The sequence below is a fragment of the Zosterops lateralis genome (assembly GCF_965231275.1).
Source record: "Zosterops lateralis genome assembly, chromosome: 2".
Classification (NCBI taxonomy): Eukaryota; Metazoa; Chordata; class Aves; order Passeriformes; family Zosteropidae; genus Zosterops; species Zosterops lateralis.
This window is the reverse complement of record NC_139763.1, coordinates 31921660-31940323: the sequence shown is the minus strand read 5'-3', so window position 1 is coordinate 31940323 and position 18664 is coordinate 31921660. Positions and strand designations below refer to the sequence as shown.

General features: G+C 40.7%; 2 protein-coding genes across 5 annotated transcripts in view; one reads left to right on the top strand and one right to left on the bottom strand.

Moving 5' to 3' along the window:
• MRPL30 (mitochondrial ribosomal protein L30) overlaps positions 1-18664 on the top strand; it is a 143006-nt gene that overhangs the window by 47845 nt on the left and 76497 nt on the right. The gene's annotated exons all lie outside the window — the stretch shown is intronic.
• Positions 1-18664, bottom strand: part of CRACDL (CRACD like) — a 68575-nt gene that overhangs the window by 10785 nt on the left and 39126 nt on the right. For all 4 annotated transcript variants that reach the window (XM_083855095.1, XM_083855092.1, XM_083855093.1 and 1 more), the window contains 6 exons: positions 18403-18568; positions 15288-15423; positions 14749-14913; positions 14061-14129; positions 10634-10870; positions 6526-8104 (listed from right to left, as the gene is read on the bottom strand). In XM_083855095.1, coding sequence (XP_083711221.1) covers positions 6526-8104; positions 10634-10870; positions 14061-14129; positions 14749-14913; positions 15288-15423; positions 18403-18568 — 2352 coding nt within the window. The remainder of the gene's footprint in view (positions 1-6525; positions 8105-10633; positions 10871-14060; positions 14130-14748; positions 14914-15287; positions 15424-18402; positions 18569-18664) is intronic.

Sequence of the window (18664 nt, the reverse complement as noted above, 5' to 3'; positions counted from 1 at the left end):
GACTCCAAATCCCCCTTTGTGTTTTGTTCCATTTTCCCTGTCACACCACAAGACCTTCACATAAACATCAAGATTTTTCCTCCTCTGCTTCCACCACACAATCCACACTTATAAAATGAATGCTATGCCGAGCTCTATTTACTGCTCTACATGTAATGGTCTTATTGCTACCTGTGCTTCCATTTCTCTGTCATCCTCATAAACTTAGGATTCATCCTGCTGTTATTTCACTGTGCATTGCCTGGTACAACAGGGTTCCCAGCCCTGCAGTGATATGTCTGGAGGCAGGTATTATAACAATGTTTTTCGTAAGGCAGACACTCTAAAGAAGGCATCAAGCACCCTTACTCTTCAGGCAGTTCTCCCTGATGAGATGCCAGACATCCTTCCTAGTCATGTCAATTAGTAGGCAGGTATCAAATTAGAGTCAGGTATCATTCCGTAAAAGATGGCATCCAAATGTCCCTTTGATAGTAGGGAACAAAAGCTCTATATCATAATCTTGAAGATTTTATATGTATCTGTACAGGCCAATTTAGGACAGCAGAGTAGTATCACCTACAGAGGATCAAAAACTGATCTGCTGCTGGGAGAGGCTTTCTTGTATCTTTAAGCAATTACATTCTTCCCTTGTTCCTTTGAGTCTTTGCTGCAGAAAGCCAGACAGGCAGACAAGACAGGGGAAGTGCCTTATCTTCAGAAAAAAACCCCCCATCAGACACAACCCACGCAGTATTTGCTACCTCATCCACCAGCCAGAATTACTGTAAGGGGTAGAAGAGGCATATTCACTATTTATTATCTTTCTCATTGCCCAGAGGTCCTTTAAATCCTCCCACCTCCCATTAGATAAGGTTTCTTGGCAGCATATATGCACCATTGTTCTAGCCAGAAGGATGTAAAGTGGTGAAGTAATCGAGGAGATAGTATGGTGAAGAGAGCTGGCAGTTTAAAGTGACCTGAGACTGTCCTATGAAGCTCCTGGTACCCTAAGAGACATAAAGAAGCAAAAAGCTTTCTCAGGAAGTGACTGTTCTCAAGGGAAGTGCTGTTCACACATCTTTCTGGGTTCATGACTGTCTGATCACCTTGAACAATCTCTGTCTTATCTAGTCATGGGATAGTCCATGTGCTTTTATGGTTCACCACGTGGCAAAGCAGAGCATTTAAGGAACTGGTAGCCAGAGTGGAACCAAAAGTACTCAAAAGGACGATTTTAATTCCTGCTTCTGCTGCATGTCACATGCACAGCAACTGGCACAGAAACTCTCAGCTGGTAAATGCCACTCTTAGGGAGATAAGAAAGAAGTACAAAATGCAAGCAGTGGTGTCCTCCATCTGAAGCTAGTCAGTTTTGACAGACCACAGCCACCACAAATGCTCTGTTTCATTTCTCCTTTGTTGAAGCAAGCCTGAGCCTCTTCTTTCCATGTTACACTTGAGAGACTTTCAGAGTAAAACTAAAATCTAAAAAATATTCTTCATTTCATATTATAACATGTTTTTTTAAACAATGTGCTATTCAACTCACTCCTTAATAACTTCATAAGCTAATAAAGGATATTGCTGGCAGCAATTTGTCTCTCATTCATTCACAGCTTTAACCTCGTGATTGGATCTTTCCCTGGTTTCCTTGGAACTGGCTTGGCCTTAGGCTTTTTTGAAACAGAAGAGCCCCTTCTTCCTCTTGGGATAAGCCACTAACAATGGAAAGATACCAGGTCAGAACTTGTCAAGCCAGTCTGTGCATAATGTCACCATGTATTAAAGCCAGCAATTAATGTAAGTTCCTGAGATCTTCTGCTGCCACATGAAACCACACCCAGAGGCTGCTGAAGCCTTTCCTTCATGTCTTCCCCACAGCCAGCAAAAACACACGGGACAGTCACAAGATCAGCTGTTCTCTCTGCATTCTTCACCACTTCCACAGCTTCCAGACCAGTCACTGAGCATAGCTCTGAAGCCAAGTGAACCACAGCCACCTTCTCAATTCCCTCCTGCAGATCAGAATCCCCCACGCCCTCCTCCACTGAGTCTGAAAGCATCAAGGCTGGCTGCCTCAGTGATCCTCTAGAGGGGGGAAACTCCCCTGCTGCAGCCCCATTTAATGCAGGTATCTGTTTCCCTTAGTATCTTACTAAAACAACTTTCTTTTTTTCCTCAGACTAAAGCCCTGATCTTATAGATGCAATTTTTTCTCCCTAAATATTGTAGAAATAATCGTGTACACTTCTGACTAATATTTAGATATTATCCTGTAATGTGTGTCAGACTGTTTGTATGAACAGTAAGATGAAGATAATACATTAATCTTAATGTACAAAAGGAACTATGGTTGACTTGTTATTGTGCATGGGTTTATACACACACACGGAAAGTGAAAGAGAAATACAAACCTATTTCTGTCTATTGACAGACAGATGTACATCCTGTATTTAAATGTACCTCTGTGTGTGCTGCTGATATGAATAATCACAGCAAAGACATTCAACCATTACCCTGAGATATAGGGATTAACTTTGTCTTTTTTAGAGATGGCCTCAGATTTCTTTAAATCTGAGACCTGTTTTCTTTATATCTAAAAGCTTCTGTGCACACAAATTGTAGGAGAAGTTCTTTATGACATGAAAGTCTCATACTTGGAAAAGAACATCTTATGCCTTCAAGGACTGCAAAAAGTGGCTATTCTTTCCATACATGTGTGCAGGCAAAAAGTCAGAGCCAGAATTTAGAGTCTTTTGAAAGTCAAACCACTAACAGCAAGCAAAGCTAGCTTGTGGATTCCCTGAGTGTTTTAAAAACAAACATACTCAAAACTAATCCAAACAACTTTACACAGGGAGATAACACCCTCTGTATGTAAGTGTCATTGTTTTATAACACTGCTTATGCATGCATATTTAATTCCACACTGTTGTATCTTTGCTCATTTATACAACTCCAGCTATTTTAAGAAGGGCTTTACAAATGCATATAGCATTTAGAGTATCCTGGCCTACATATTTCCCTTTGTTTATTAAAGCACTACATGCATTCATGTCAGTATACACACCCAATTCCTTAATTTCAGACAAAGTTATTCTAAAGATTTGGTTAAGTATTTCTGACATTTCTTTCCTCTCTAAGCTGCTCTGAGAGGTATTTGACTTTTGATTGGATATATACCACCAGTGCCAGAAGAGTCTTTTTTACACAAGAAACTTCTGTTTGCATCAAAGTCTATTTCACTGCTGGAAAACAGCCATGTTGCAAAATAGCCTGACACAACTGAGAAAGCAACTTCTTTTTTGGGGAAAAAAAAAAAAAAAAAGACAGCTTGTTTTTCAGCTGTAGCCAGGACAGCATTAAAGCAATGTCTTTTTGATGTAGAGAAAAACATTTCTCTTGTCATTCCAGAGCCTGTATTTGCCAGGCAATACACACCAATTTCATTCACCATAACATCCATTGTTCTTCCCTGAGCTCTTTTTCTCTTTTCAAAGGATGTCTCCCCACTACAGCTCCTCAGTCTCTGATTTTTGTTTATCCTAATATGCAGATTCAGACAAGTATTGCTAATGGTTTCACTGTTGTAATAACCTGTTAACATATGGTAATTGTTTCTGCCCTTTACAGGATTTATAGCAAAGTGTATCAGCTCCAAACAACACAGCTTAACCTTTTAAATCTTGCAAGGACTTGTGCCTTTAGCTCCAGAAACTTAAAAATTACTCCTCCTGGGGTGACTAATTTCACACAGACATTAAAGAGCTTCCTCGAAGCCTGAGAGAGGTAAAGAAAGCTCTGGGGAACAGGAGTGCTGCTTTCACCTGGCATGGTAAGCCAGCATCCCATCAGCTCTCCTGTTCCTCTGGTACCAAGTGTGCTGAAAAGCTAAAATGTGAACTGAATGAACCACATTGCTCCTGCTGACCTCAATGACTCAGCAAACTGACTTTTGAAATGAGTGTACACAAAAGGGAACTGCATCCCCTTGTATCACCATTTCACAGCTTGTCTTGTTCAGCACACGGATTTCTAACATGCAGCAGGAAGAAACTCCCTTACAGTATAAATTGTCTCCTGATGATGACCACAGCTGTTTGAAAAGGCTGATGAACTCAAGGGCGAGGATAGGGCTGGGTGGGTGCAAGGGAAAAAAAAAAAAAAGAAGTGAGTGTCCAGGCAGATCTAGAGGCCAGAGATGCCTGATAAGACACATATGATCTATGAAGGACTGTGTTGATTCTGTTGTTTGTCAGATTTTTCCTGTTTGCAATTGCAAAGACACGGTCCTGACTCACTGAGCTGAGGAAAACTTTTCAAAGAGCTTAAAATTATGGTTTGGCAGGACTATTGCCCTGCAAAGTCCTCATTGCATCCCATCACTCTCCTATGCCTCACAGGGGGCATCATTTTTGGGATCACTGTGCAATTTTTCCCAATAAAGCTGGTGTGGTTCCAGGGCACTTGGAGGAGGTGGGCACACCTCGTTCACCCATGACTTCAGGTGGCCAGGTCAGGCTGAGGTGCAACTTAGCACAAGGAGGTGATTGGCCAGGTGTCTAAAGAAGGCAGTAGATAAGGAAGAAAACTAATTGCCATCACAGACCTATCTGAACCATCATTTTAAACCATCCTAGCCCATACAGATTTGGTGTAATACTCTCAGGAGGAGGGGAACAGAGCAGGACTTCTTAACCCTGTATCAAACTCCAGGTGCATGTCTCTCTATGAGGGAGACCAAGGCACAACTCTTACCTACAGATCCTGTTATGCAGAGGGCAGTCCTGCATCTCAGAGCAGAGTCTCCTTCACCCTAGGGTTGAAGAGCCACAGGAGAAGCTTGGAGGAGAAATGTGCTCCCTGGTTTCATTTCTTCCCCTTTTTCCTTCTCTAGCACTCATCGTCTTTCACTGCAGGAATACATTCCAGTCCATCTGCAGGCACTCCAGAACTCAGCAAGAGGGATGTGATAAAAGACTGTGCGAGGGAGCACTGGCACTTCCACTACTCTCCTCCATACCCTGCCAGAACAACCCTGCTATGCTAGGTCTTCTCCTCTCTTCCCCCACTATGACCCCCTCCAAAATCTCCAGATCAGAGATGTGGGCATCACTACAAATAATCAGCTACTCAGGGCAGCACAGAGGGGAAAATGCCTTTACAGGGAGTACTGGGATTATATACGTATTTATATCTATACATATATCTCCTGCATTGCCTGCTGGGTGTGGGGAGGCCCTGGCTGGATGGCTGTGGGGGCCTCATCCAGCTGTGGATCTTAATGAATCCCCTCCTTTATGATGGCAGGGAGAGCAGGAAACTCTGAATGTGGCCAAAGTCCTGCAAAAATGTCTGTGATGCCACAGCAGAGGACAACAAGAACCAAATGTCACTCCAGGCATCAGCAAGTTGCCTCTGGGAAGAGACTTTTGTCACCCTAGGAGGACAAGTGGCCTCCTATGCCCTGAGATCTTCTTCTGTCTTGGTGTTTCCCAAGCTCAGAGACTGACCCCAATCAGAGAAGAGGAACCATATGGGGGAAAGCTCTGCAATGGCACAGAGACAGCCTATTATTTGCTTGGCTAGCATCTTCTCACATTTTTCACCCATGCCCAGACAGGTCCAGGATAGGGAAGACTTTTCTTCCACATATCAGAAGACCTAAAGATATTTTTTTGTCCCCTCTTGGCTGTTCTCCGAAGTGAAGAGCAGAGGTCTCCTGCTAGAACTGCTTGAATGTGCTTTACCTAACTTGTTTACTGTCATTGCAAAGACCTCAGACAGTGGTGCCACTTCCAGTCTTTTCTGTTCTCTGCCTGTAGACCAGTATATTAGTCTCCAGAGGTCTGCTTTTTTTTTTTCCTCTAACCCAGTTATACAATACAGACAATAGAGTAAATTATAACAATCTGCAGTAGACTCAATCTTGTGGTGTCTCCTGGCTTTGAACTCCAGGAAGCTGCAGGGTTGTTAATTTTTGTTTTAAACAAGGAATGAGTAATGATAAAGATAGAGAAATGAATAAGCAAAGCTTACAGGAGCCAATAAATAAATGGTGTGTTTACCATGGCAGGCAGTGACCTGAGGCAGCGGCCTCATTGCATTTCTACCTCAATGTTATGGTCAAAAAAAGGTCTAGAGGTCTGAGTCACTTGTCCCACACAGAGTAATACACTTATTATATGCTCTTGGATTTTGAATTGCCATGCAGCATCTCTAAATGGGGTCACTTAGTGGCTTGCTATTTCTGTTTTCCAAAACGTGCTAGCGTACTTCATTTTTTGAGTGTCACTTTGAACATCCTTTAAACAATACCCTCAAATTCAAAAGTCAGAGGTAAAAATATCTTACTCTGCTGTTTCTTCCCTGCTGTTTTTTTTATAATCTTTTCATCAAGGGAAAATAAGGGAGCAACATCACTGAAGGCAGAGCCATCAGCTCATGTTCACCAGGCAGACACAACAGTGCTGCCTCATGCCCTCTCACAGGTAAGGTCACTCTTTGCAAGTGAAGGAAATTTTAAAGTTTTGGGAGTCTTACCAGGCACTTTACAAGCAGTTGACTGTTTCTCCAAGTCTCTGTCTTCATTTCTGTATTCAGGAGAGTGAATAGCTTTGTCCTGCTTCTCCTTGCTTGCAGTAGTGTTTGGAATGGTCATGCTTTGCAACACTGGCTTTTTAGGCAATGGAGGTTTGTTACTAAGCTGTTCAGAGGACTTTGCTTTGGGTTTGATCTTTCCATTTAAAGAATCACCAGTATTTGTATTGGCTGTTTTTCTGATCTCTGCCTTATCACCTCTTAGAAAGGAAGTCAATCCCTCATTTTCTAAATTAAATTCTGCACTGTATCTTTTAATCCCTTTTGATTCTGATGATGAGTTGTCTTCATATTTCAAGGACAGTGAGGTGGATCTAAGTTTCACTTGAAAAGGACTTTTATCTTTACAATTTGGCTGATTCTGAGATACCACTGAAGAATTGCTTGGCATTGGTACTGCATCAACAGCTGGGGAAACATAACTGGCCAAAATTTCTGTAGGTTGGCCTGTGTTCTCAGAGTAGGACTCTGGCAGTAGAGTCTCCTTTTTGTTGCTACTTTTTTCCTCGTCTAGATCTGATCCCTTCTGGAAGTCATCTTGCCACTTCTCATTTCTTGAGGAGACCTTTGCTTTGGACAGGAAGAATCCAGTATTTAGTGGGCTTTCCAGCTCTGATCTTTCTGGGAAATGCAGGCTTTTGGTGCTTGGTCTCTCCCGTGCAGAGGAAACAGAAAACTTTTTGAAGGCATTGAGTTCATTGACTGCTTTTTCAGCTTTCTTCCCCAACAGTTCCTCCTTGTGGACCAATGGCTGACTGTTCTCTTCATCAGAAGCAGCTGCCTCCTGTGTAGTCTTTATTTTCTCTAGAGAACAGAAAGTAGATGATCCCATCTGCATTGAGGAGGCAGGATGTGAAACATGGAATGAATCTGTGGGCTGGGAAGAACCCATGAAAAACTCCTTGCTGGACTCTGACAACAGAGTAAACTCTTTATTTGCCCCTTTATTAGAAGGCATTTCCACAGGTATCTGATCATCCTTCTGTTTATTTTCTTCTGACCTTCCCAAGCAAACAATACTATTCTTACTAATTGAAATATTTTCTTCAGAAGGTAATTTATATAATGGAAACACAGTAGGAAGCTCCTTATTTTCTTGATTTACAATATTGATTGACACATCCCCAGACAACAGAACCAGTGTTTCTGAGGAATCTGCTTGCTTTTGTACTTCACTGTTGGAACTGGAATAGGAAGAAGTTGCAGAGTCTTTGCCTTCTGACATCAATGAGGACTCAGACTCCTCACGTGTCATTTCCAGTGTTGGTTGGCAGTCCTCCGGCTCATTCTCTGGTAGCAGGGTTTCCTGTCCAACAGCAGACTCGGAAGCAGGCTGAGTCATCACTGGTCTCAAAGCAGGGGGAAGGTCCTCAGGCGTTCTGGGCTTTGGCCAGGAAGCCACATTCTGTGTTGCAGCTGTGCTGCATGGCAGTTCTTGATTGCTGGGTTTGAATACAGCATCATCCTCTTCTTCTTCCTCTGGGGTACAGCTCAAATCAGTCAGAGATTCAGACTGGGTCCTCTGAAAAAAAGAAATTTAGGAAGCCTTGTCACCATGTACAGCTTCACTTTTTTCCTTATTCATCATTACATTTACAGCTGAGATCTTAGTCAGGAAGGCAATACTTGCCTCCAGTGCTGAGCTTGCAGTTTTCTTAACTCACAGACTGGATGCTTTTTTAATTAAGCAGATCCTGGAATAATGCATTTAACCAACATAAAAGCAATGTATGACATTTCCTTCTGCACAACTAAAGCTTTCATGCCTTTGTAGATGGGAAGTCCATCAGAACAATGGGCATTGGACTGTCCTTGGCAATATATTCTCCAGAGCATACTGCGTATGTTGTGCTGCTCTTAGGCAAAAAGCAACAATGAAAGAGAAGAATCTGTCTCTTTGTATTTTGCTACTCCATGCTAGCATTAAAATTAAACAACTCATTCTTCCTGAAGCATGACTCTGAAGAGGAAAGGGTACATAGAAGCAAGAGCAAAAGCCTAACAAGTCCATCCGGTTATGACACTCCATTCCAGCTGAGAATCTGCCCCATATGGCAGTCCTGTGTCTAATCCCACTGTCATACAGCATTACAGACTTGCCTCCTTTGTTTAAAAGTTTTCTTTTTCTTCCAAGAGTTAAACTATTTGATAAAAGCTTATAAATTTATATATAGTTAAAAAGTGTACAAATTTATATATAGTTATCTGTGAGATATTGTGATTAAACTTGATGTGAAGACTGGCTAAATACACAGGATTATTTGAAAGCACAGTACTGAGCTGCTGAATATGCCTTTTCATATGGTGCCTGTATTAGCTCACTGTTTCACCATAGTTTGTTGGGTAAATATATACTTTGGATGTAGGCCCTAAGTCTAAGAACACAAAAACTGCACTTTAAAGATATTTTAGGGTGCTTACTTCTTGTTCTGCAAATGCAATTGTAAAAAAAACCCAAACCAGCTGCAATGCCACCTGCATTCACAAGTCATACACACAAGAACATAAAAGCAGAAGATATCAGTTAGCCAGAAGCAAGGTGTGCAGGCAGAGTTGGGCAAGAAAATATATATAAATATAAATAAACATAAATATATAAAATATTAAAAATTGTATTATCAAAACACTCTCTGTGGGAATCCAGAAGGGCTCAGTCAGCTGGCAGTTCATAGGCAGTCTGGACAAGGCAATCACATTTTAGTAACAATGTTAGAATGGAAGAGAAGGATTGATCGGTGAATTATTGCCTTATGTGTTTTTCTAAACAACTGGCCTCATCATTGTGCTGCTCACAGCGGTGCTCTACTGAGCTGAAAGGTTACTCACAGATTTGGAGAAATACAGAATATCAGCTAGTAATATTTTGAGGCAGAGGAAGTAATATTTCTGGTAATCAGCAAGCCAAATTAATGGTTTTACTGTATTGAAAAAACCCATGAACAATAAAGTACAAATATGCAGTAAAAGCTGAAAAACTTCAGGGAAGGAAGGAAGGAAGGAAGGAAGGAAGGAAGGAAGGAAGGAAGGAAGGAAGGAAGGAAGGAAGGAAGGAAGGGAGGGAGGGAGGAAGGAAGGAAGGAAGGAAGGAAGGAAGGAAGGAAGGAAGGAAGGAAGGAAGGAAGGAAGGAAGGAAGGAAGGAAGGAAGGAAGGAAGGAAGGAAGGAAGGAAGGAAGGAAGGAAGGAAGGAAGGAAGGAAGGAAGGAAGGAAGGAAGGAAGGAAGGAAGGAAGGAAGGAAGGAAGGAAGGAAGGAAGGAAGGAAGGAAGGAAGGAAGGAAGGAAGGAAGGAAGGAAGGAAGGAAGGAAGGAAGGAAGGAAGACTAAGCTATGCCCTTCACAAAATATGATAAAGGACAAGATAAATGATGTTTAGAAGGATGGTTTAGAAAAAAGACTTTTTTAAAAATACTATACAATTCTTAATAGCCTTTTAAATTTTCATTTTTATTGAGAGTTTGTTTGGGTTTTTTGTTAAGACTTACTTTAAATCTCTGTAGGGCATGTAAAGAATTTATAGGTTTTGTGGCAGGGAGGGGTCTGAATTTAAAACAGACCTAATGTATAGATTTTGGCTCCAATGAATAGGCCAAAACTTACTCTTTCTGTACTTTTTGAAAATATAAGACCAATTCTGTTTTGGAAGTTAAAACAGCTCCTCCATGAGTAGTCTCCCAAAGACTCAAGATTTTACAGGCTACTACAGATTAGGTAAAGTGCACAAGTTCCTCATAACACTTAAAAAAATTTTTAAGTAAGAAATGCAGCAGTCAGTCCAACTTCTGCATCACAAACAGGATACTAAATTGTATTGCACAGTGAATTTAAGAAGAATTTTTTACCTAAATGGCTGCATCACAAGCTGGCAGGTAAACTCATAATATTTAATCTGCTCCTAGTGTCTACTTCAGATTCTTGTCAGATAACAGCCATTAAAACCCAATGAAATATCCATGCAGCAAACTGACTTAATCATATCTGAGTTTGAAGTACAAAGCCCAGTAAGAACTTTTTGGGTTTGTGTCAAAAGAGACACTGTTTATTTTCACATGTACCTGAGAAAATTTCCTCATTCTACTGGATCTCTGGTTCCGGGGTTTTATTAAAAGCTTATGTTTAGCAGCAGAATTATCCAAGAAAGCAGAAAGCTCAGGTGGAGTGTCAAAATTGGCTGTAGGGGAGATGGTACTACTGTCAGATGTCCGGGGAGACTCAGTTTTGGAACTTCCATGCCTAGTGAACAGCAGCTGACCATCTGTAGAATAAGATCTAGAAGAAGAACCCAATGTAACCTGGAAAAAAAAAAAAAAGAAAAAAAAAAAAAAATCAACCCCAAATGGAGAATCAAACAAAGAAACAAAGACACAAAAATAACAATTCTACACCTCTTTTTCTTTTTGACATTTCTTTAAAATACATTGCATTTCCTAATGTTGCATGTGATGTACTAGTGTTAGCAATTCTGCATTTTTAGCTGCTTGAATATTATGATATAATGTCAAGTAGGAAGGAGCAAATCCCATCTAACTGGAACATCTAAAGCACACAAATACATGGCCAGCATGTTTTAGTAGACAGATTTATGAAGAATATTCAGTTACAGAACCTAAAGGGCCATTTTCCTTGCTGGGTCTGTCCTCCAGCATCTTTGTCTAGGCTCCGACCCACAGTTGTTTTGTTATGAGCATTTTTAGCTTCCTATATGTCAACAAGTCCCTTCCAACTCTACAACACCCTCCCAAAGACAAAAGAACTAAGAATTAGTGGCATTGACACTTAAGTCAGCTTGTGTTTTTACCTCATGTATTTTTATCCTCCATTTACTGGAAATGTAAAGTTTTATTAATAGATTATTCTGGGGAAGGAAGTGATATATAATTCCTACTAAAGGCCAATTACCCATCCAGAAACAGGTCCTGAATGCTGCAAGGGGTGCCATACTTTCACAAAGCTGGAATTCAGCTTGCCTGTGAGTTTCACCAAAAACTACCCTAGTTCCAGGGATGATGCAAAAAGAACAGTGGAAAATTTATTTTAAAAAACGCTAAAAAAGGTTCTTCCTTTCTCTCAGATTCAGTTTTGCAAATAGGCAAAATGGTATTTCCAAACTATCTGTCACAGCATTAACATGACCTCTGACAACTCATGACAGCACTCCCTTCGTAGGCTTGAAATTCTAGTTCATTTCTTTGGAGGAGATTTCCTCTTTTGTCACGCCTTCTTCTGTGGGCATTCTTCTTTTTTCTTCTTTCTTTTTTCCTGGAAGTGGCGTTTTACTAAGGAGGTTGTATGGGAGAAGGGCGGGGCAGGTTGGTGTTCATTTTATTTTGGGAGGGAAAAAGCATCAGGATTTTCTGCAAGCAGAATTCTGCAATATGCACTGCAGCCCAAAGATACTCTGTAGTGTAGTGAGGGCCTGTTACAGCTTGCAAAATGGGAAGGGGAAAACTCCCATCGATTTTAGCAGAGGCTGGATCCACACCTTCTAATCATACCTTCTACTTAAGAAAAAGAAGGTAGCTTAGACATGCTGAATAATGGATGCTCTCATTAATTTTAACTCTACAATATCTGCAGTCTAGTAGTGGAACATGACTAATGTACAACAAACGATAGGTGGCTACATTATACATTAGCACCTAATAGTGAATATATTGACATTTCAGCTCTATGATAAAGACACAGCACATATTCTCTTTCAAAGCACATCACTATTTGCCTGCCTTTTTTCTAGCTCCTGCTTTTCCTCGAGAACTTTACATGTCTTCTCCTTGGCAGTTCTCAGTGTTGGCCATTACACTGGAAAACCCCAAATCTGGTTTATTACTTAAATTTCAGCAGCCTTAGTGAGTGCCAGTTCTAAGCCAGCTGCAGAAGTTGTTTGTCCCACAAAGTCTGGCTTTGACAAAGCCTGCTGGAGGAAGGAAAGAGCTGGCAGACCCCTTTCTCCAAAACTCATGTGCACATGGCTCACTCATCCTTCAGCTGGTTGTGCTGGGTGGCACAAAGTGGGTGGCCAGGAGGAAACCCCATCACCAAAGCCCAGACAGGAGAGTTGTGATTCCTTTCTTCAATCCAGAAAAGCTGCCAAGACACAGCAAGGTGTCACTGCTGCTCAAAACCACAGGACTGGGTTGTGCAAAATTCCTCAGCCCTGTGAATTGGTCTCCTCTGACTTCTAGAAGCAGGGCTAACTTCTCCGAAATGCCAGGTAGTAGATCCTGTGGTTTGGGAGGAAAGCTTCAAATGGAGCTGCATTCAGGCTGCACTCTCAAACTGGCATGGGATGAAGAGAACTCAGGGCTAAATGATAGGGCATGTGGAAAAAGCTAAGCAACTGTGTAGTCACCACCACAACTCAGGAATCAGCAAGTGAGCCAGAAAGTAATGTTAATGGAACAACAGGGAGACATAAATCCTCTTTCAGCAAACATGCATCTAGCCTGGGTGCAATTACAGTGAGCCCATAACAGCTTTCAAGAAGTACTTCCTTCATGAGTTCTGTTGTTTTTATTTTAAAAATATCAATATTGTACTGCATATAAGCAGTTTTTTCAAACAGCTTCATGTGGAATCTAAGAAGTAAGGCCAGAAATCTTTGTTGAGCCCTGCTGCAGCTGGTCCTGAAACACATTTTGCATAATTACCAAGAAATGGTCAGCTCAGGCCTATTTTCTCTATTTCATTTCTGCAATTTCCCTACATCCCTCCTCCTATTTCTAGAAAATGCTCTTCCCTTTACCCCCTGTGTTGTTTCCACGATGACTCCAGCTGCCCACAGCTAAAAGGGACTCTTCAGAGCTTTCCAAATAGCGCTTTAATCAGCCAGAACGGCTGGCTGCTGATTGAAGAAAGCCATCCATGTGCCTATACTTGAGCTCTAAAAAACATCACTTCAGCAAAATTCACAGCCAGAATCGACTGAAGGCTGAACTCAGACTCTTAAGCAGCAATGTCAGCCACTATCATCAGGCAAACACTTTCCGTGTCAGTGTGAGGTCATTTCATACATAAAAGTGGAGTCTGGGCAGATTTCAGAGGATCCAGAGCTTGTTCCCATCTCTTCAATAAGATGTTCCCATCTCTTCCCATCTCTTTCTCCCTTATCCTATGCATGTAACTCTAGCAGCCTTTACTGCACTTTCCCATCTTTGAAAAAACAGACACTGCTTCAACTGTCCAAATCTGGTTGGTTGTGCTTGGAGATTAAATCATGTCTATAAAGTTTGCTGAAGGATATGAGCTTTCCTCATATGAGACATTAATTATTATCAATGGGAGATTACTTTGCATCAGAACTATGTTGATAAATAAGCATAGTTTTTTATGTTAGACAGACAGACATTAAAACAGCAAACAGACAGGCAGGCAATTACACGCACACAAAGTTTTTTGCAGCAGATAGGCAACAAAATAATATTTTTTATATTTCTTTTAAAAACTACTATGGGTAATTACTTGTCCCCATTTGGAAGAAGTTACCTGTTCTTCTTCTTCACTGCCTGTTCCAGCTAAACTCAAAGAGCTAAGGTGCCTGTGAGAGTCAGAGAACTGTGGGATGGAATGAGGAAGAGATTCAGTAAAAGATGACAAACAAGGTGGATATAATCGCAGAAACCATCTACACAAAGTGCACACAGGTACTGACAATGTAAGTTGTTTTTCTCTATAGTTTTAGAGAGGACTAGCAAGGACACTGCAAACATAAAGTGTAAGACGTGCAGATAAAGAATGAAATAATGTCTAACAAAACTATAATTTAAAAAAAAATCAGATTATTTTTTGTTTCTTTTTCCAGTGACAACCTAGAAGAACTTTATAGAGTTCTCTTATCAACACATTCAAGGGGGAATTTTTCAGCTTTATTTTTTTATGCCTGGCAGCTCTTTGTAGTCTCTATAAAAAACACAGCATTCCCATGCATGCACACAATCACATACTCTTCTTGCTAATTCTGCATTTTCTGGTGTGATATTTATGTTTTAACAGGAGCACAGTTTCTAAGTAGTTGTTTACAGAGAGAGAGAGTTTTCCCAATTTGAGTAAGGTATTTCTGAATTGCTCAGAGGTAAAATAGAGATATGTAAAACCAAATATTTCATTCTGCCATCTGCTTATAGATAAAACAAGTCATTAAACACTTATTTTTGTCAACACTGGAACTACTCACTCTTGTTCTCGTGCCTGAGTTTAGGCTTTCATGAAGCAAAGACATTTCTGGAGGGCTCCTGGGTAATCCATCATCTTCAGAACTGGTCCCAGCATCCTCTGTTCGCTTTGCATGAAGTCCAAATGGAGGCGGAGGTCCCAATTTCATGGTAGGCTGGAGTTTCAGCTTCAGCATGGCATAAAATACATTACCTTATGATAGTGATGAAGGTTTCTCCAGAACATGTTTTTAGCTGAGGTCAATGAGTTACCACTATTTTACCTTCTCACAACTGAATGATCCAGGACACAGGACATCTGACTTTATACATTCTCTTAGGCAGCCAAATAATCTACCTATTTTTCAGCTATCATTTATGTAGAACCAAGACAGGATACTGCTGTCTAATTAACAAATGCAACATTTGATGTAAACTGCAGACAGATACTACTTACTAATCAAACATTCAACCACAAATACTATTTAAAAAATTTAAAAATCAAGCCTAAAAAGACATTCCAGCCCTTGCATTTGAAGAAAAAGCATGTTGTATAAATTACCTGTAAAGCTCTAATCCGATCAGAAACATTTTCTTGAGAAAACACTCTTACTGGCCTTGCAGGCTCTTGCCCAGTCTCAAGGATGAAAATACTATCATGTGACAAAGCTCTGCTTCCCATAATGCCTTTATGTGTCCTAGAATAATATAAAAAATGAGTGAAAACATGCAATTTTTTTGCCATTTCTCTTATCTCAAGTGGTCTATTGAATGTGGAATGGGAGACAGGGATGAACAGCATACATCACAAACAAGATTCCAGACTTCTCTGTGAATACAGCCATTCAGGGTAATCTAAGTAGGACCTTTAAAACCGCCCCCACCCCCCCACCCCCACCCTCCCCCCCACCCCCCAAATTGTAAATGCTGTTATCTGTCATGTTAACAAATTGAATCAAGTTTAACCCCAGAAGAAGAGTTATGTCTTATGGAAAAAGCTACTGCCCCTTGGGTGGAAGCCAGCAGCTGGGTGATGTCACAGGGCCACAGGCAAACCCAGGTGCAAAATGGAATTCATATAAATGAGTCTGTACTGAGATTTCTTGCTAGTGTAAGACCATGTCTTGCAAATGAGTGACCACTACCATAGGAAGAATAAGTACCTTTTACTATCTAAATGTGGTACAGCATTTAATACATCTCTGCCATATAGATCATTAGCAAAAACATTTCAGGCAATCTTGTTCTCACATGGAATCCTTTGCATAAATCCTTAGAAGGTGCTGTGCTCTATATCAAGATCCCTCCCATTTTCTCTTATGAGCCTGTGGGACACATTTTTTCATGGACCATCTTTGCGGCCTAGTTAGACAAAGTGGGAGATGCTTTGTGGGCAGTTTCTCTCATATTCTGTTTCCTACTTCGGATGTATGTGTTATGCAACTTCTTCTGCAAATGGTGCATGTGGGATATGGGCACCTTGCCTCCTTATGGGATTGGTAGAGGAGGCCCACAGACAGGCAGCTAGCTAGCTGCTAGGAGATTTCTTGTGCTCATTTTCCTCAGCTTAGCTCATATCCTGACTGAGCAGGAAAAAGGAATGTGTGCACACAGCATTTTCTGTAAGAGTACCTTTTCCGAATTTTTTAAATCAGGGAGCTATGAAATGGTAAATGAGTGCAGAATAGAGAATTGTTTGGGTTTACGTAACTATCAAGTTAATTGGGCAGAAAAGAAAAAAGAATTGTATTTCTGGATCCTAGATACTGTTGCAGGGACATTGAAGACAAACATAAACAATCATGGCAGACAATAACATTTTCCTCATAGTGGCTGCTATAAATATGTTTGATAAAACAATAGCAGGAAAGAGTTGATCTACATTCTTGCTGCAGAAGGAAGGAAAGCCTGCTACTTCTGCTTAATGCATTAGAGACATTAGAAGAACAATTTATCTAAGTGCAAATGTGATCTCTGCAATGCATCCAAGGTCAGACAGATCTATAGCAATTTGCAGAGCAGGTGCCAGTCAGGGCTGCAGTGGTGCCCCATGCACCAACATTCAACAAGGCAGCTCCCACACAGGCAGTGTCGCTGCATGGGCACATTTATCCCAGCATTCCATCTTTCTTTCCTCTTCCTAGCAGATGCATCCCTCCCAGACATATAATGGAGGTACCCTACATGTCTTCTGAGATTAAGAGTGATCAAATTAATTTTCCTTCCTTTCAAATAATTTCCTGGTCTTTGTCTGCCTAAATAAATATTAAGAAACAATAATATAAAACCCTTCAGGTTACAGCACAGAAATATGACCAAAACAGCCAGAGATGGCAACCAATCAGACATGACCTTTTTAAGCCATACATGGGGGAAAGAAAATCTCACCATCCACATCTTGTAAATAAATTGTCAAACAACAGCACTACACACCACCTGGTGCTGCCAGCCCAGAATTCCGAGGGCTTCAAGCTGGACTAACATTACTATTGCCAATGCCATGAAAGGAAAAAGAAAAACCCAAACAAAACCAAACCATCAAAGAAAAAGAAAAAATTAATTGTTAATAATTTCTTTTGGTTGTTTGGCGCTGCCTGGTGGCCACATCGAATAATGTCAGTTTAAATGGCCGGGATGGCTTCCTTTCCCATTCCTGGGCACAGCAGCAGCCCTTGCTTGAGGACCAGGAAGCTTGTTCTGAGAGGCACAACATCCACCAATGCAAAGACTTGCTTTTATCCAAGAGGCTCTTCAGTCCACCTTTCCATCCAGAGACATATCTGAATGTTTGGACCAGGTTTATCACGATTACTTTTCATAGTGGGTAAAAGTTTTGCAATGTCTGGATGAAGATAGGGTTTTCAGAGGCAAAGAGGTCCACACAGGATGGAACTCATCTGGTCTAACTTCAGACATCAAATCGCACCTATTTACATTGGAGGTGGTTATCCCAGGCTCCTGTTTACCTTCAGTGGGGAGATTTAGGCACTTCCAGAACCTATTTCATGCATAAGGATGGTACAATCTTTGTCAGCAATGCTGACTTCTCACTGATTATAAAAGGCAGCTGGTAACTAAATATCCTTGTGCATGGCAGAGAGGTTGGTACTGGATGATCTCTAAAGGCCCTTCCAACTGAAACCATTCTAAGAATTTGTGGTTCTATAACTCAAATGCAGACATTTTTCCTTTGGTCAGATGAATCCCATGTATACAGAGGAAAAAAAGGCTTCAGAGCCTCTGGATCCTGCTGATTTCAGTTCAGTCATCCCGTTACTCCTTTCTTCTTTCAAACCCTGGCATAAATGGTTAGTCATCTACATTTCTCTGACAATCTTTAGTAGTTACATTTTAGGGGCATAAGACAATCCTAGTAGGATATAAACTGATTTTCTAATTAATTTTTGAAGATGGGAATTCCATTATTTTGAAATTATAACCCAAGGCTTATTTATGATTAAATGAAAGCTTTTTTCATTAATATTTCTTGCTACACCCTATCCAATTCCCTTCTGATTTGCCTTCCATCAACCATTTTAATTTGTACTTTCCTGGGGAAAGTGACTATTTGAAAATACAGCATAATGAACAAGGGGAGGAGGCAATTTTGGGGTGTCTTTAATCTACACTCATTGTAGCAATTTTGTATTTGTTTACCAGACAGTCCAAAGACTTACTCGAGGTCATCTTCAGAATCATAACTAATGCGCATGTCAGGAGAGGCTGCGACATCACTTGTTGACTGGCACAACTTCAGACTGTTGCTCACAGAAGATGATGTCTCTTTCCTTTTCTTTTTACCAAAAAACTTTTTGAAAGATTTGAACTTTGATTTTTTCTTTCCTAAGCGAAGAAATATAAAGAAGATGCAACCAGCAGCATGTGCAAACTTTTGAACGATAACATTTCTTAATAATTTTTTGCATAAGTGGACTTTTT